General features: G+C 45.5%; 4 protein-coding genes across 4 annotated transcripts; 1 reads left to right on the top strand and 3 right to left on the bottom strand.

Annotated features, from left to right (window-relative positions):
* Positions 1 to 797: 797 nt before the first annotated feature.
* BHQ10_009324 (uncharacterized protein) lies at positions 798 to 1,712 on the bottom strand (the record flags this gene model as incomplete). Its single annotated transcript, XM_040882228.1, has 1 exon — positions 798 to 1,712. The coding sequence occupies one exon, from the start codon at positions 1,710 to 1,712 to the stop codon at positions 798 to 800; it is 915 nt and encodes a 304-aa protein (XP_040737826.1).
* A 7,898-nt stretch (positions 1,713 to 9,610) lies between these two features.
* BHQ10_009325 (uncharacterized protein) lies at positions 9,611 to 10,177 on the bottom strand (the record flags this gene model as incomplete). Its single annotated transcript, XM_040882229.1, has 1 exon — positions 9,611 to 10,177. One exon carries the CDS (start codon positions 10,175 to 10,177, stop codon positions 9,611 to 9,613), a length of 567 nt encoding a protein of 188 aa, XP_040737827.1.
* Positions 10,178 to 12,657: 2,480 nt separating this feature from the next.
* On the top strand, positions 12,658 to 13,082 carry BHQ10_009326 (uncharacterized protein; the record flags this gene model as incomplete). Its single annotated transcript, XM_040882230.1, has 2 exons — positions 12,658 to 12,687; positions 12,738 to 13,082. The coding sequence occupies 2 exons, from the start codon at positions 12,658 to 12,660 to the stop codon at positions 13,080 to 13,082; spliced, it is 375 nt and encodes a 124-aa protein (XP_040737828.1).
* A 2,998-nt stretch (positions 13,083 to 16,080) lies between these two features.
* Positions 16,081 to 17,532, bottom strand: BHQ10_009327 (uncharacterized protein; the record flags this gene model as incomplete). Its single annotated transcript, XM_040882231.1, has 2 exons — positions 16,081 to 17,432; positions 17,481 to 17,532. 2 exons carry the CDS (start codon positions 17,530 to 17,532, stop codon positions 16,081 to 16,083), a joined length of 1,404 nt encoding a protein of 467 aa, XP_040737829.1.
* Between the last annotated feature and the right edge of the window lie 535 nt (positions 17,533 to 18,067).

Below are 18,067 nucleotides of genomic sequence, written 5' to 3' on the forward strand. Positions count from 1 at the left end.
ATATCAAAATTGTTTTTGATCAGTTTACCTTGTTGCAGCGACGACTCCTAGAAGAACTTTTATTTTTCGGTCTTACCATGGTTTCTGAAAGGTTTAACCAAGGACTTGCCAAACACTTCCACTTCCAGATCCCAGCGTTGTGAAAGTCAACTGTCAAATACCTGATTACTGGCCAAATCTCTCAGCTCTCGCATTGGCATCATTCTCTCGTTTGCGGCCGCGGCAGGAGACTCTCGATTCCAAGACCAGCGTTGGGCGAGAGCTGGATCTAATTTGTCATCAAGCATCTGCACTACATACTTCCCCAGTATAGGCAAGAATTTCCAAGCATGAAAAGAACCTCTGGTCGCCATGAAAAGGTTTCTGCAGCAAGGGTGAGCGCTGATAATGAAATCTTGATCAGGCGTAATAGCATCCCTAGAAAGAATAGAATCAATGAAAACGGAAAAGAAAAACATTTAGGTGATTTGCACCCGATAGGTGAGATATGGGACTACACCAAGTGTATACTTACCAGCAAATCCGACAGTCCTCAAAATGATGGTTCTTTATTTGATCACCAAGAATACTCTCTCTAACAGTGGCGAGCGCGTGATTCATTTCGGCCGACAGAGTCGAGTAAGTTGACATGTGATCCTCTGGAGGCATCGAAACGTAGACTTGACTTGATATTTCGACAGTGTTTGTAAAACTGATATCACATGTGATTTTCAATTCATTCTCTGTGTTGGGCGGAATAATTGCTCCTTTATGGCAAGCTCCGTTAGTTTCATTTCTTTCCCTTTTGCCTTTCCGTTTTAGTTCATGTCTCTCTCGTTTTCCATTATGCAAGGTAATGTTGATCGGTCTGGAGATATGGTCATCTCACCTTGAGATTTACCTCCAGCGATGAGAAAAGCAGGAGCAGATCGTAACTGGCTCGCTTCATTTTCACTGAGTCTCAAGATCCCTGTGATGAGTCCAGCTGCCGATAGACGACTGCCTACATGTAGCTCTGGAATAGCTGGAGCACTCTTTACGAGCAGCTTTGCCGTCTCCGCTCCAGTCGCCAAGATGATCGAATCTGCTGTGATGATCCGGCCATCTGCAGTCCGAGCACCAGTACACACATTCCCATCATCATCAAAAATCAATCTGGTGATTTCTGCTTCAATACGCTTGACTACTCCGGTGTGAACGGCTGCATCAATGACTTTTTTTAAAGTCTTGTTTGCCTCAACCCACCCACTACTTTCTTTCAGAAGTAATTCGTCAATATTTCCTAGCTCTGCACGTGAGAAAACTCCATTTTGAAGGCGACGAATCTCGCTTGGGGGTACAAGGCGGTATTTTGCGTCCTTATCGTTCTTGACTATTCCAAGGTGCCGATAATTAGTGATCACGTCTTTCGTAAAACAGGTTTTGTTCATATCAGCCCAGATTAAACCGGTTTCGTGATAAAACTCCTTGTACAACGGATCTGACCTCCACAGATGCTTGGCCTCAAGGGCAAGTCGGGTGTAAAGCGGTTCAGCATAGTCAGCTCGAATGATTCTAGACTGATCTTGGGACGCAGACTTATGGTCAGGAACGACGGGTCTGTCGACAAGAGTAATTCTGATGGGCTCTTCTGTAGCTGGCGGTAGATACTGCTTAGCGAGTTGTAAAGCAGTGGAAGCACCAAAGACTCCAGCGCCAATAATCAGGTATGAAGTGTGAAATCCGGATGCCATGTTCAAATGATGAAGGGCTGCTTGTAGACTATTCTGCTGGAAGTGAAGAATTGATAAAATCAATGAACAAGTGTTTAGTAGCACCTTTTCTTGAGAAGAGGACCATTTTCAGATAAGTATATGCCGTAGCCCCGCTCTTCCCCTCACCAGACATGGCTGCTATGCATGTACTATACGTATGTCAGCCACTAGAGACATTGCAGACAGACTATCTATCTCGCAGAAAGGAATGGACGAACTACGCAAGCACAAAGAGATTGAGTAATCATAAAACTTAACAATTTTACTCTCCCAGCTGGAACTAAATAGGTGCTACATTTAGATCTCTCTACCCATTTTAGCATAGCGAGTTGCATTATAGGGCTTTGCCCAAGATCCTTATAATGCATAGTAATTTCATTGAGATTTCCATTGCACTGTAATTACAAAATGCTATACCATGAGGGATACCAAACGATGTTTTTTGTATGGAAATCAGAGAATCGTTTTCGACATTACTCGCACTTAACGAGTCCTTTTGGGGTGTTGTCTATTAGACACGGAAGGCAAGCCCTATTCGATTGTACTAGTCGGATGCGAAGCCCTTCTCTGAATATCTATGTGGCTGGTCATTATGCTAAGCCTAGATGGCGAAGAATATTAATGACACAAAGGTTCCTTCAATTGTAGTTGGTAGAGTAACCTGAATAAACTAATTTACAATCGTCGAACGTAGTGTTTGGAAGTCTTGACGTAAGTAAGATAGAAGAGATCTCATATACAGCCTGCTGGCTGTACGAGTAGTAAGAAAAGAGTAGAGTCCTTTTTCACCATCCTGTCGCTTAAATTATCAACCCAAAAGAAAGCTCAAGTTACCCTTTTCCCAGTTGACCTGTTCTCATATTTGAGATCACTGTGGTGATTACTGTAAGCACCATCTGAGAGGTGGATTTCCAATCCATAGTAAATAATCCCCATATAAGTATAGCCATGATTGCAAAAATTGTAAAAAGTAGTGGATATGGTTCAAAAGAAAACAAAAACCCTTCCTGGATATGTATAGCAAGAAACTCTGTTCCTCCGATACGGGTCTTGTATTGTGAGCTGGACTTAATCGTTCTGTTTATACTTAGCTTTGTATAAATATATGTAGACGGTATTGGGGACACCAGTTCTTACGTGTAGTAGTATATGAGATCATCTTCCATTACAAACCCTTTGAATGTTTGCTGATCGGTTGCAAGATCCGGGTTGTGAAAACAGGATGTAAGTAAAGACCGGGAGCATAATCGTTGGTATCGATCGTTTAGTTCGTCTGAAATTAGGTAAGGACACTCCGCATTATCCAGCCAGTGCGTTGGACAATCGCTATTTTCATGTTGATAGCTTCCAGTCATAGGGTCTACTCCGCAGGGAATACATATATCTATGTTTTCCCAGTCTTTAAGAGCTTCAACCCTCAAGTTGTTGTTTTCTATGTTGTGCTGTAACTTTTTGAACATGTTGTCGATTTCAGCTTCGCACGGTATTTGAACGTTGGCAAAGTATTTGCCAGCGTGATTCCCTTCAAATCGAAACTATTTATACATAAGATTAAAAATTTCTAGAGGAAACTTGATCCGACACTCACTTTAGCTTCGCTTACTTTGGTGACCCCATAGAAGGGGATACATCTTTTCCATAGACCCGTAGTCTTGTAAAAATGCTCTCGTATTTGTTTCCATGTGGCATCATTATTTTGATTTTTCACCGGGACGGGGACAATTGGGGATGACCTTCCGCTAGAGCCACATATGAAGATACAATGCTTTGCACCACTATTCGTTACGCCTTTTCTAATAATGTCGTGAAAATCCGCTGTCGGATCGGTCCTCGAGGTGTTTCCGCTTTGTACCGCATTCCAAGAATTATTTCGTGAATGATGAACATGCCGTTCAGTTGAATGCTCGTCACTCTCTGCTGTAGCTATCCTCCGGTATCTCAACCCGTTATCATGATTGAAGGGCGATATGTGTGCAGTAGGAGGAAAATGAATATCAGTCGTACTCATCGGAAGAGCCTCTACATCAGGTTCCATCACATCTACCTCGAAAAATATAACAGCATGGTCAATTTATCGAAATCGACGGCAACTTCAACCTGTAAATAAGCAAGCATTTCGGCTGTTCAGATAGACATAGCCCCGTCAGCCCAGTGCTTAGCTGCCACACACCACTACAATCTATTGCCTTCGGTCATAAATTTGGCCAATTACTGTCTTGTTCGGCCTTTAAAAAGATGGCTCTGTACAAGGCACATAAGACGCACAGAAATGAGACCATAATGTTGCAATCATCAGATGATATGCTTTGACCTCCAGACAAGCTCCCAGTCGGATTTCAGATTGATTTTTTGAGGAAGACCCAGCATCATCTCAAGCAGCGAATGATCAATGCTCTCAGAACTCCGTCTCAGACACAATGCGTCCCGTAACATTTAATGTAAAACTGTTACAATACAAGACTATTGCAGGATTTCTTACGCCGAGGCTCGGATCCTCTGCGGAGATGAACTTATATTGTTCGGGAACATCTGTGGTTGTCACACTGGCAACGGAGTAAACCGGTAGGGCCAGGCCTTGTCTTACCCCACCGCCAGCTCACTTTACCTGTAGTCACACCACACCAACACATATAAGTTTGCATATTTTCACTACTAGCACGGAAAAAGCAGTACTCCAAATGACATCGGTTACGCGGCATATATCTACTTTAAGATAGTGTCAGTACGTGGAAGAGCTTTCTCTTCACAATATACCAACTCCGGAGCAGCGGAAGGAGCATCATAGGACTCTGATACCAGCCCTGAGCCCCTGTCAGCCGGTGTGATTGGTATGTTGGCTACTCGACGAGGCTGTAATTCCCCTACAGTAGAAACACAAGGAAATCAGCCTTGCCTAAGCTGCGCCCTGCATGGGATATCTTGCAACGCCTGCATGCATCAGTGTGAAGTTTAGTAGCCCTCCAAAGGTACGATGAGCAACAATGATGTGACAGCCTTATTTCTGGCCGTGCAGCAGCCATAGAGGAAATAAAAGGCAAGTGGCCAATTAAAAGATTTCCTGTTTTTGTCAGTCAACAAAAAGGTGGAGTAATCCTCTTAGTTGACACCTAGACCACCGGTAATAGAGAGGATGTTTACATACGTACAGAAGTCGCGACCGAATAGTAACAACTTCATAACGACTTGGACCACATATCAGAAGTTGAAGCAGATGGGATCAGCCAGTTATACAATCTTGTACTGCAGAGCGTGAGCACCGAGCTGAGTTACCTCTACTTTGTTAAGATTTTTGCAACCACCAGCAGTGTATACGGTATTCATTCCCTAATGAAATATTTGGAAGAGCCTTCCGAGCATCGGTCTTCTTTCAATCCTTGACGGCGCTGTATTTGTCGCAAGCCTGAATTCTGTCTTGATGAATATATGACTCTTACCTAGTGCTATATATATTGGTAGCGTAAAATTTATGCCGATAAGATGCACATGGCGATTATGGTTGATATGAAGAGATGGGCTACTATATAAGCAGCATGTCCTCCACGTACCTTTATGTCTACCTCGACTGTCGATTTTTCTTCTTCTAAAGTTGCTTGAAGAACTAATAGCACAATTGACCGACCTCCTTTGTTACATAGGAGAGGTTGATGTGCAATTTTGGTGTTTAGTGGCAATGGGAAAGGCATGAAGGACAATTGTACACGATACTCAAAGCAGGGCTCTTGTAAGCACCGCTTAGCTGTGGAATATTTTTCATCCTAGACAACTATTTAGCTGAGCATGCCCTTGCCACTGATCTTAAGCCAGTATGATTCGGAAGAAATTACTTCAAGATAGAAAAACCAGCACCTTCTTGCCATTATACCGGCCTCAGCACCAAGTCGAAGCAATTGTCAACCGATTCCCCGATCTACACCATCACGAAAAAAGATATAAATCGAGGTCATGGCTATTCACACTACCAGAATCCAGCAAAGACATCGATATAAAAAGTGAGCCTATAGCATCATATTGCATTATAAGAATCMTTCATCAATTGCTCGTTTGACATAGCAATCTTGAAAGCATATTTTCTCTGTTTCTGGCCTGTTCGTTAATACCACGGACCGCTATCGGGCTTAATAAATAAGGATTCCAGCGATAAAACCCCAAGGTCAGAGTTCTAGAGTCAATGTTCTTCGCACGTTTACCTTCCATCTCAAATCTCAGCAATGAAGACGGGGTACACTCTATCTGTAGTTGGTGTCGTTGAACTTAGAGCAAAATTGATTGTATGTCCAATTTTGTGCAAAGTTTTATTCAGAACAGTAGAGTTGACTGCTTCTGAATAGAGACTAATTGTCATCTCCATGCTTTCGCCTTCACTTAGTCTCATTTCCCCTGTTTCTGTTTGAAAATGCCGATGGTTTTCATACTTCAGATTGGTCCTATTAACTCCGCCCCTTTAAAAAGGAAGTTGCTTTTGGTTGGGAGTCTATGATAACAAATTCTTTTTCGTGAGGCGGTTCTGGTTGAGATGATCCCCGAGAACCAGAAAGGATACCATTCGACGAGAATCGGAGCCCAATCGTAGCGGCTGTGATTTTGTTGGCTATTGTAGGCATTTCCTGGTTTGCCCGAATTCCTCGTCTGTACCACGAGTATGTGTATCATTGTCTGGCAAAGAGAGCGCCATCCTTTGCACGTTCCGACCGAGGAGTTTCTCTAGTCCCTATAAAATGACCATAGTTATTCAGCTCCCAGCTAATTCTCACTTTCCTCGAAGATTCATCGCTGTAATGACGTTCCAAGGCATTGGTAATCATAACGGCGGCCACCCATTTGAGGTTAAGTAGGACACGGTCGGTCTCAATGTTGTTAATGAGCATTTCACAGAGTTCATAAAGAAAATTTCGCTTCTCGAGTAGGTGATCCTCAATTGATCAATGTTATAGATAGATATTCGTTGAGAATGTCTCGTCGAATGGGCCCTTCAATCTCAGTCATTGACTTAGAGAAGATCAAGTATTCGTTGATATCAAATGTCTTCAGGGATTCGACAACAGCAGGAGATATCATTTCTGACTCGACCCCGTACTTCTCACTGTGTTCTCTAGAGTTGCTATTGTTCGATATATTATCGCTTTGAGCATGTTAGTCGTCAACAGGAAGACCATCGCTTCCACGAGCATCGTTTTGGAACGGCGGTGGGTTCTGGGTTGCTGAATTTGATAACCCAAGTTTTGGACTCCATGACAGGGTCCTGGGATACCAGACAAGACGCGGGAATTACTCTTGGCAAGAAAAATGGATAAAAATGGTGAGATTTTGAAGTAGCCAGGCGCACAGTTTCTAGCAAGTCTTGAAGATTATGATGGAGCGGGGTGCTTGAACGCTTGGGAGGATGGGAGAACAGGGGAGGTTGGTCCGCTTGTGATGGAGCGGTATGTTGAGTGGTGAGTATTTAGTCTTACTTCATCAAGACTGTATTACTTCTGCCACGTAGATATATCTGGGGTTTAAGAAATTATTGAAGAAATTGCAGTGGTCAATAAGACAACAATAACAACCTAAAAAAGACTATAAATGGCCCTAATTACTGTTTGTAGTTAGACAGTACATATTGCATCATATTCGACCTGCGCAGATATCGACCCAGATCCTTGGGTCTCGTGCCATCAATCATCAAGTATAGACTTACTACAATCAGATATACTACTCACAGAATTATCTGCTCCAAGTATCTCTACTAAGCATGCGTTCAAACCCCATTCAGGCCGCTTTCCCACTTCTGCCTGACTCATGAATCCATACTTGGGCATCCCATTCCCGCTGAAATTGAAACTTGGAACTCGGTCGTATGTAGTGGAACCCTTCAGCTCGCTCTTAGTATCATAGAAATCAGCCAGCCTTCTTCGGAGACTTTGGGCCTTTTTGGATGGATGTTATCTCCATGGCAACAAACCCCATGTAACTATCACTTCATACGTACTGCCCATTCGGGGCATATATATCGAAGTATCATATAGCCTAGAGACCTAACCAGGGGTGTGTCTCGAGCCCTTCCCAACTTACGCGTCGCGCTAAAAACGTAATCAATTTCTTTCCACGAGGTGCGTTACCACACTGCTGGTAAAGTCAAAATGCCTAGGCCACCTGGGCACAATACATGATCATCTATTCCCGAGTCACCGGAACCCAATGACACACTCCCCAATTATCCAAAACGAGTTAGATTTAACAAATGTGGCGCGACAGATGCTAGTTGATGATGTTATCCTTGTTTTTTTTATTCCTAGTCCAGAGGTTGGGGGGCACATCCAGCCGCACGGAGCTAGAGTCCCTGTCAAAATAAGAAAAGAGAGTTCAAGTGACAGCTGTCAAAACTCGGATTCTGTCGTGCGTGATACATTCAGCCCCCCCTTTTTTTTAATTCGGCTGGGTTATCTACAATTGATTTTCGGCTAGGACCTGAATGGGCAATTTATTCGTGAAGCTTCGTATAAATTATGGAGTAAGTTTTCAGAGTAAATGGCGCTACGCTGACCCGGCGGTTTGGTCAGGAGGCCCTACGAATCTGGGTAGATATCGCGAATACGCTGTACTACGTATTAGTCTGTGTTAGCTGTTTATTGGTGGCTTTGAAGGCACGAGAGCTATGATGGTCGCTCAGATTAGACCCTCGCTCTGGTCGGGTTCCAGGTTGTTGGGTCTTAGGTCCGTTATACGAGGTACCTCTTGCTACCTAGAAGTACTTATGTATATTTGTGTGGTATGTGATTTATGGAAAAGAATATATCCGTACTGATGTTGTAACGTCGAATTGAGAATCAAACTACATACGACATCATACTTGCGTATACGTGCTCTTAGAAAGGAGAACATTTGGACAGTCGAATGTTCGAAATATGGTCGGAAAGCACCACACCCCGGAGTACCTCGGTATAGCCTCATATGAATCCCTCGATAATCTCAATACTAAATTATCCTTGACCTATTATCAATTCTTCCAAGAATGAAGATAGGCCACAAATCGACCCAAAATCGAATCATAACACCACGTCTTATTAGGGGGCGACCAGGCCAGGCCAGGTCAGGCCAGGGACAGCGGGGCAAATACGTACGCTCTACTCGTAGTATGTAAAATTAGGGCTCAGGGGTGCCACACGGGACGACCCACAATGAATACCACTTTGACAAGATGTCAGATGAAGATCCACCCAGAAGATCACCTCAAAGATTCCAAATTCTATTAGTACTAGCCCAGATATGATGTACCTTCTCAATACAGTGTAGTTTGATAGAGATCGGGAAGTTCTGGACCATGAGAAGATCCTAGCCATACTCTATGCACACCAAAAGTAAACCTTGTGATGATTCTCCTGATTGATGATTCGCTGTATGCATATCGCGCCTATATTAGTATTCGGACTACGCAATTAGCCTCGCCAGGGCTGCTAATGCATCCCTTTCGCCGAAGACTGGACTAAGATCTCGCGAAGCTAATTGCCTATTTGGGCATACAACTTGCCTGATTCGGAGGCCTTTAGCCTTGTTTCCAAAGTAATACAAGGGAATGTATATCGGCGCGACTGAAATTATCATAAGACTATATAGTATGTAGATATGGACGTGCTTATCAACTTCAACTAATGTATCTCGTAGTTAGCATTGTTTCAGGTTCAAGTGACAGGATAAAAATAGCGAGAGACTAATAACATCTAGTCGGACGGAGTGCGGAGAGAGACTTTTCAAAGGACCGAATGAAACAACAAATACAAACTCCAGTACACCACATGAGTCATATCCATCGCGCTAGTTACAGCACGAATGAATTGTTTGTCATTCGACAAAAGAAAAAAACAAAAAAAGAGCATGGAGTAAGAGAGAACGGGAAATAACTAATTCCCCGACGAATCCTCCTCAAACGGACTGCGCGGTCCCACCATCCAATCCTCCATAGCCAACCATTCACTCCATCGCGCCTCCGCCGCCCTCAACTCTTCTTCCCGCGGGTCACGCAGCGGCCTCAGGAACGGAATCGTTTCGTTTGGTAGGATGTCGTATTGCGCTTTTGTTTGTAGCCATCCGCCACTCTTTGCGGCGAAGAGGTAATTAATTCGCTCCTGGGCAAGGATTGTGCTGAGTCCCTGGACCCAGTTTGCGCCGAAGAGTTCTTGCATTATTGTTGGTGTGTCGGTGGCTGTGGCGACGAGGCGGCGGATGTAGGGGGTGAGTGAGTATACTGTCGGTTGTGATTCATGGCGAGGGGTTTGAGATGACTCGGCCGAATTGGGAACGGCGCCTCGCTGACAGGGGAGGAGAATGTTGACATGTGCCGCGAGTGATTGCGCGATGGGCCGATGCTGTGCCACGTTCACGAAGTGGTCTATACAGCTCTGATAGATGGGGAACCATTCGGAGGGATTGAGTTTGCCGTCGTCAGCGAGTAGAGTTGTGCCGGGCATTTGGATTGTAGATGTGGTCGTTATAGAGGTAGCCTGCATTTCGGTGGATGGATGGCCGTTCTCTTTGCGTCTAGTAGTATCGTTAGCACGATACAAAAACGAGCTGGCGGAGGATATACCTATGCGAACGGCGGCTGGGTTCTGAGGCACGTCTGTGGACGATTGTTCTCAAGCCACGCCAAAGTCGTACCCTCAGTCCAACTTGTGTCTTGTCGTTGTAGTCGTAAGTTGACATACATGCGCTTCAATAACCTATAGCTGCACAGCGCTATGGTCAAACCTCTATAAGTGAAAAGCGACAAAGTGAAGCATGAACCAGTCACGAGAAAGAAATAGACAATCTAAAATTAATTCGAGTCTGTCGTTCAGCAACATCGTTATTGAGGGGGTCGAAGCGTGGTCCTTATATGCGCTTCACTAAGACAGACAGACAAGTGGGACTAAATCCAGAAACTGAAAAGACAAGTAAATTTGGGCGCGCAGTTCCAAAAACGGTCGGCTGGAAGCCATTGCAGGATGATGTGATGCTCCATGTCCACTTCTTACAGTAGTTAGTCGCAAAGCAAAAACTCCAGGATCGTAATGCTCCGGGCTAACCTCAAACATGATGGTCGACAGCAGGGGGGTAACGTGGAGGAAAGCTGCAGGCGAATGATGAGGCAGGATTGGCGACGCTTGGCAAGGATTGGGCGGAGACAAGCGCGAGAACTCAAGCTATCGAGAGACTATCGCAGAGGAGGCTACTAACATACGTAGTAAAAAGGTTGAAGCCAAAAAACCAAAAGACAAACTATTGAGTCAAGCCACAGATGATGGATGCACGAGCCACAGATCCGCGCCACATATATGGCGGTGCGGAGCACCAAGCCGCAGAGTCCTATTGGCTGGAAGTCTGTTGCTCCGGCGTGGCCGAGGATCGCCTTTTGACTAAGTTGACCCCTTTGAGATCGCTGCTAATTTACTTACTACGTAGATTGGAGTCAGATGGAGCTATCTTCTATTTGTAATTTATCCCTATCCTTAGTCGACGTATTATGACAATCTCGATGTGTGGTCATCGTGGTGTTGTGACTATTCCTGCGTGGGCTTCTGGACAAGGCTGCCATATTAAGTATGAATTTGTTCTATTAGTTTGAAGATCAAATTATAGGTCACGAAAATTAACATAATACACCTTGTTATGTAGGCAGCGGTATGTCTCCCAGTTTGTTGGGGTGCATGCAGGCTCGCTTACACAAACTGATAACATCCCTGACGTAAAACGTACTACCTAGTCGTATAATAATGTTAATTTGTAGCAATACGTATCACTGTCATCACAAGGACACGTTCTACAGCACTGACTCGAATCTTGTTTGCGGCAGTCAAGCCGGGGACATCCCTGCGAGTGATCCCGCTATACGATGTAGTAGAGTTCAGGTTCAGGCCCAAGGCTCTGGTTGTGCTTACAGGGATCAATCTTCGCCTGCCAGTAGAGTCACCGCTCAGACTCAAGTCTTCTCAAGTTCTCTCCCCTTCAGCGCGCACGGGGCATCGCGGTTCGGTTGGCTGACACACGGAGTGGTCATCCGTTCGTCAACCCTTGGCTTACGGCTGAAAAAATTAGCGTAATTGCTATCGAAACTCGTTTGTCGCGTCCAATACCCAATTTCCAAGTTGGTATCTGTGGTCGTGGCCTGATTGTCATGCCTAGATCATGGGTCATGATTTTACCTTGTATTCCGTGCCTTGATGATCGGTTAGTGTTACCATGTTCGATCTACTGTCGTTTATCGTACGATGCGACCGCACTAAACAAGAGAACGATGTAGGAACAAGCACAAACTCCAATTCCAAATCTATCTTCTTATCTGGCTTAGCAAATGAGGTCATGCGGATCTGATCAGGTTGGAAGACGGCCATTCTATGCAGCAATTTCAATAGATTGGAAAGTCATTCGACTAGCGCACTCTAGAAGAAGTCATCGTCATCCGGAACAGGACTGGCGCGGTGCTCGGACGTGCGTGGCCATCGCCCAATCAGACAGACACAAAAGGATCCAGGAACAAGATCCATGATCCTTCGACTTTGAGGCTTGAAGGAGATGGGTAGTACTCACTTGGCAGATCGGGTTTTTGCTCCTGGGCGGGTTGACAAACCAGGAAGGCTGAGGAAGCGAACTGTCACGGCAATCGGGCCCCTCCCACTAGGCCAGGATGATCCTCCTACGTACTAATATTACTATGTACATAATCTTAGCCCTGATGCAAATCTAGATCGGATGGGGTAAATACATACAACGTAGCCGACGTATCTGGGACTAATGTACGAGGGCTCTGGTCGTGTACGGTGAATATATATTAAATTCAAGATTCCGTCTCCATCTGTTACGACTCATAGCAAGTTAAGTATAAAGTCGTGTCCATCGTCGAAGTCTGCTCAAACACCATCACCCAAACACATACAAACGAACGAATACAAACACATTCAGCACCAACACAATGACATATAAAACCAACTACGAGTTATGGGTTAGTCTCTTGCCTCTCTTGTGCTAACGGACTTGTACTAACAGACATAGAACCCCGCACTCACTTCCCGCCGCCCGTCGCAAATGTCAGATATCGACCTCGTCCTGTCGCAGACATACCCGCACGTCGCCATGCTACCCTACATGCAATGCCAGCACTGCAACTACGAAGAGCCTGAGGAGACCAACAATAATAACAACGACGACAACGACGAACATCCTAGCAGTCCAACCAGCTTCATAACCACTTTTTCGTCGTCCTCAATCGGCTCGGAGGATAATGGCGATGCTTTATCGACGACAACGTCAAGTCCGCACGGCTGGTTGTGTCTCGATAATCGAAAACGGTCAAAGATTCGACGTCGGCTGAGGCAGTTGTTGAAACGCTCGAACTGAGCGATTTATTACTCTCTATTCAATTATTCTTTCTTTTTTGGCGCATATATTCAAGCATCTCATCTCTTGCGTCTGAACGGTGCATACATACTTTCTCTTTGAGCATTTCTTTTGTCTACGGGTATATATTGGGTGGAGTTTACAGCATGGCGTTCTCGGCGGACATTCATTTAGTGGCTAGGCTCGGAAGAATATCATGTACAAATTAGTTGACTTGGAGATTACAATCTACTGAATTATTTAATATTGGATTACAATTATCTCGTAAAATAATATGAGAAGAGTATTCAACGGGGTCGGGACGGTACGATGAAGACGATATTGTCTAGACTCTCCTATACTCGTCCTGCTCATACTACTACTGCTGCCAGACCATCGCCGCCGATCCATACATCATACCGTAACACAAGACTGTTTCTCCTTCTACTTCAAGAATGCACTCTCTAAACGATAAACGAACTTAGGAATTATTATTTCCTGCCTATTCCCGCCAGACGCATATGCAGACACATATGTATGCAGACACGAAACGATTTATTAATCGATTTAGGAAGGTAGCTACGCAAGTATGTACGAGTGACACATGACCCGTCGATAGTGACAGTCTTACAGACCGTTTGTCGTTGTGCAATGCAAATGCATCTGCAGCTAGTCGTATCGAGGTGATACATATAAAACGGGCATATGTACCTTCTTGTGATGTACCATGTAGGAAGGTACTGGCAGATGTGAGAGCTGACATATCGCATGTACATAGCGCCGTTTCTCGTTTGCTAACCTCGTCTACGATTGGAAGGTTTCACAAGCAGCAAACGGCATATTTGTTTGGTGATGTTGCTGTCGGCAGAATCGGGATATTTTCCCCGAGAACCTACATACTACGTAAGGTATACTACATAAACTAATGATATCAGATACCAAAAACTTGAATAAACTGATAAACAGTCATTTTCTATGTTCTTTCTGCATAGTACCTGAACGGACATGTCCGTAGCCAATCACCCCACAAAGCGATCGGGCATACCGAGCTCTGCCGGACCCACCGCGTCCTGACTAGCCCCAAAACAGTCTAGCTACCGTGATCACGATCGCATATGTGGCTGGTGAGAGGCTAAAATGTGGCTTGACCGCTCATTGATGTGCACGTGTCAGACATCTCCCTTGCCTACTACTACGTAGTAGAGCACGATGTCTCTGTTCTTGGTCTGTATGCAGATCATTGATTTCACCGAGTTTCCGCCGTACTAATGCCGCACGTCTTGCATGCATAGTACGGAGTACGTAGACAGGACTTTGCTTTCTGCACTAGCCACACTAGCTACGACACCGAAAACTGGACACGCGCTAAATCGGTGATGTGGCTGAACATCATGCAGGGTCCGGTCTGGGCTGTGGCTGAATATTGGGCCTTCTAATTTTGGATCGTTCAGGCGCTTAGGTACATAGTCTGGGTACGTAGTCTCGGTATATTCTCGGTGAGTATCGTTAGGTTCATCGAGACTCTGATGCGGATTTTGCATGTGATAGCTGAACTGGAGCTGTGTCATACTATGCTCGTGTAGGCTGCTGCATATGTAGTATGGCCTCGAACTCGGCCATAAAAAGCAAGACTCATCATAGTGCTCAGTCTTAGGTTCCTCACGACACATGACGTCAACTTGTCCTGTCAGTCCAATACTCGTCTTATCGCAACGTGATCACCTTGCATTATCTGCCCAGCGATTAACAAGAAAAAATAAATAAATACAAAAACTGATCGACAGTGTGTAACCACTCTTGGTCTAACTACTACGTGGGAAAAAAAAGTCAGCCGCCGAGCATCCGGCACGGCTCATCGTATCCCTTGGGCCGAGTCTTACTTCGTACCCCTTCGAAGCTGAGTCCATCTTTCCATTTAGCAACATTCATCAACTCAATCCGATCCCCACGTCCTCTCTGCAAGTATTCCTACCCCGACTTTCCCCTTCCTCGATTGCCCTAAACTATATTACCCTCCCGCTCAGTGGCCCCTTCCTACTATTCAAACACCGACCGGGATCCAATAAACAAATAGCCGTCGATCTAACCCCGCTGATTGGCTGACGAGGCTACCTCCAGATCGTGAAACGATCGCAAAAATTGGTCAATATTTCCCGATCGGGTAAATAGGATGAACCTTTGCTCAGTCTGCTGAAAGAGAGTCTAGACTTTGAGTGTGTTGAGGTAGGTCGGGAATAGAGCGGACTTCATTCATCTGAAAGTTTACATAGGTCTGGAATACGGGGGATGCAAAAATAGATTGATGATCGATGCGCAGTTCACTATGTACAGGAAAGAAAACCTTGAAAAGCTTTGATGGTGGGAAATATTGGACCGTTGGATAACATCATCGGATTACATGATCATCCTCGAAGTAGTCCAGGAACGACATGGAGTGTGATGTTCATCTACTCAAATATTTAGCTTTCTGGTTGGGGCTGAGGCTTATAGTTCCTCGTGCTGTGTTCTGCTAAGCGTCGGATCAACATCCAGGTAATTATTTAAATTTTTTTTGGAAATGAGAGATGATTTTGAAGTCGAAGTTGCTGGTGATCTCTAGGTACGCATTGTGCTTGGGCTGTGAGGTAGCACTTACTACGTACTTTGCAATCGTACACACTGGTTAGAAACCAGACATGTTACCGGATTAGGCGATTACATCAATCGATACAGGATTCTAGGGATTTGCGTGCTTACTATCGATGTGACTGTTTCATGGTTTGTGCATTATATTCGTACATCTCAATTCTTTGAAGGTGCGGTCTTATATCCTGATCCTGACTAAGGTGACACTCATCGACATTTCTATTTGTATGACCTGCTCGATCCAGCCTTGAACTGACTGCATCAATAGTCTACAGCACTTAGTCATCAATCACAACGAACTAGAAGAATGCTTCATTGACCCAACATCTAACATTTTATCCTCGAGTAGTATCCCAAAACAGTAGTACAACGACCATATCCTGTCACGACAAAGTTAAGCATCACCCTGAATAATTGCTTTCAAAGCAACAATCTGCTCGCGGACAGCGCGCTTGCTCGTACCGCCAATCGCATCCTTCAACTCAACGGCACGCTCGTAGTCCAGACATTCCTGCACATCCGATCCGAAGCGACTGTCGATTCCTTGCAGCTGCTCAAGCGTAAGAGTGTCCATGGGGACATTGTTCTTTTCGGCCAAGGCGACGACACGTCCTGAAATGTGGTGGCCCTCTCTGAACGGCACGCCCTTGCGAACGAGGTAATCGGCGAATTCGGTGGCCAACATTTCCGGTGCCAACGCAGCGTGCATCTTCTCCGGGATGACGGTCAGAGTGGAAAGAACACCAGTGGCGATCTGGATGCTGTCGCCGACAGTCTTGATGTGGTCAAGAAGTGGCTCAACACTCTCTTGCAAGTCCTTGTTGTACGTAGTCGGCAGTCCCTTGATGGTCATCATGAGACCCGCGACATGGCCAAATGCTCGTCCGGCCTTACCACGAAGCAGCTCGAGACTATCTGCGTTCTTCTTTTGCGGCATAAGCGAGGAGCCCGTAGAATAAGCGTCGGCAAGGCGGACGAAGCCAAACTCCAAACTGCTGTAAATAATCAAATCCTCCGCCCAGCGGGAAATCTTGAGCATAAACGAGCTTCCCCACTGCATTGTTTCCATGGCAAAGTCTCGGTCGGCCACCGTGTTCATCGAGTTGATCGTAATACCATCAAACCCTAGCTCTTTCGCCATACCTTCCCGATCAATCTGGAACGGGTTACCGGCAAGCGCACCAGTCCCCAATGGCGACTTGTTAACCCGCTTGATCACCTCACGCAAACGACCCAGCTCCGACGCAAATGCAACAGCATGCGACAACACCCAATGCGACCACCGCACCGGCTGCGCCTTTTGCAAATGCGTATACCCCGGCATCAAATACTCAATATCCTGCTCCGCGCGTGCCACAGAGACTTTGATCAAATCGCTCAAGAATGAATCCAATTTCCGCAACTCATCTCTCAACCACAACCGCATGTCAGTCGCAATCTGCTCATTGCGCGATCGGCCCGTGTGCAATTTTCCGGCAATATCTTTGCCGATGATCTCGCCCAATCGACGCTCGTTCGCGGTGTGGATATCCTCGTCGTTGGCCTTGACGACGAAGCTGTTATTGCTCCATTCTTCGGCGATCTGTTTGAAGCCGCGCTCGATTTCGGAGAATTCGTTAGATGTAAGGATGCCGCCGCGGGTGTTGGCGCGTGCAAAGGCCAGGGAGCCCAGGATGTCTTGTTTCCAGAAGATGCGGTCGTAGGGGAGGGATTCGTTGTATTGGACCATCAACGGGTCGAGGCCCTCTGTTGACGTTAGTATTCTTCACAATTAAGGTGGCTGAATATGAATACCGGTGAATCGTCCTCCCCACAACATATTCTCGGCAACTGCCTTTTGAGCCATTGTACTGTTTGATGCAATTGACCGTTCTTCTCTATCTTTTGGTGGGTTGTGTGAAGGTGTTGGTTGGGTATGACTCTTAATTTTTTTGGGAATGCGGAGAGCGGAATCGGAGACCCAACAAGATAAGAAAGTGCGCTAGCCGGATTGGGTTGTTGAGGGTGGTTTCTCACACATCATTCTCTCTCAACTTCGTTTAGCCCATCTTCAGTGGAAAATCATGCATGAATTGTTGTCATTCTCTTACGGCAGCCCCAATTTTTGTTGTGTCGTTGAGATGCAGAGAACGAGCCGGGAGAGAGTCTTATCTTGTTGAGTGTTGAAGAGCGATTATGAGCTGTCTTTTCAGGGAAAAAGTATCGTCCATGTATGATGAATCGACAATGTTTCGAGTTCAAAGGTCAAAGCCAGTCATCTCCCGCGTGTGACCGGCAGACATGATGCCGATGTTATCATCATCGAGAAAAGAGTGCCCGCCGTCATTCACATCCTTCGACAATGCTGGGTAATGTAGCTGCCTCATGGCCCAAGACTCTAT

This window comes from Talaromyces amestolkiae (genome assembly GCF_001896365.1).
Source record: "Talaromyces amestolkiae strain CIB chromosome Unknown scaffold23.1, whole genome shotgun sequence".
In the NCBI taxonomy this organism is placed as follows: Eukaryota; Fungi; Ascomycota; class Eurotiomycetes; order Eurotiales; family Trichocomaceae; genus Talaromyces; species Talaromyces amestolkiae.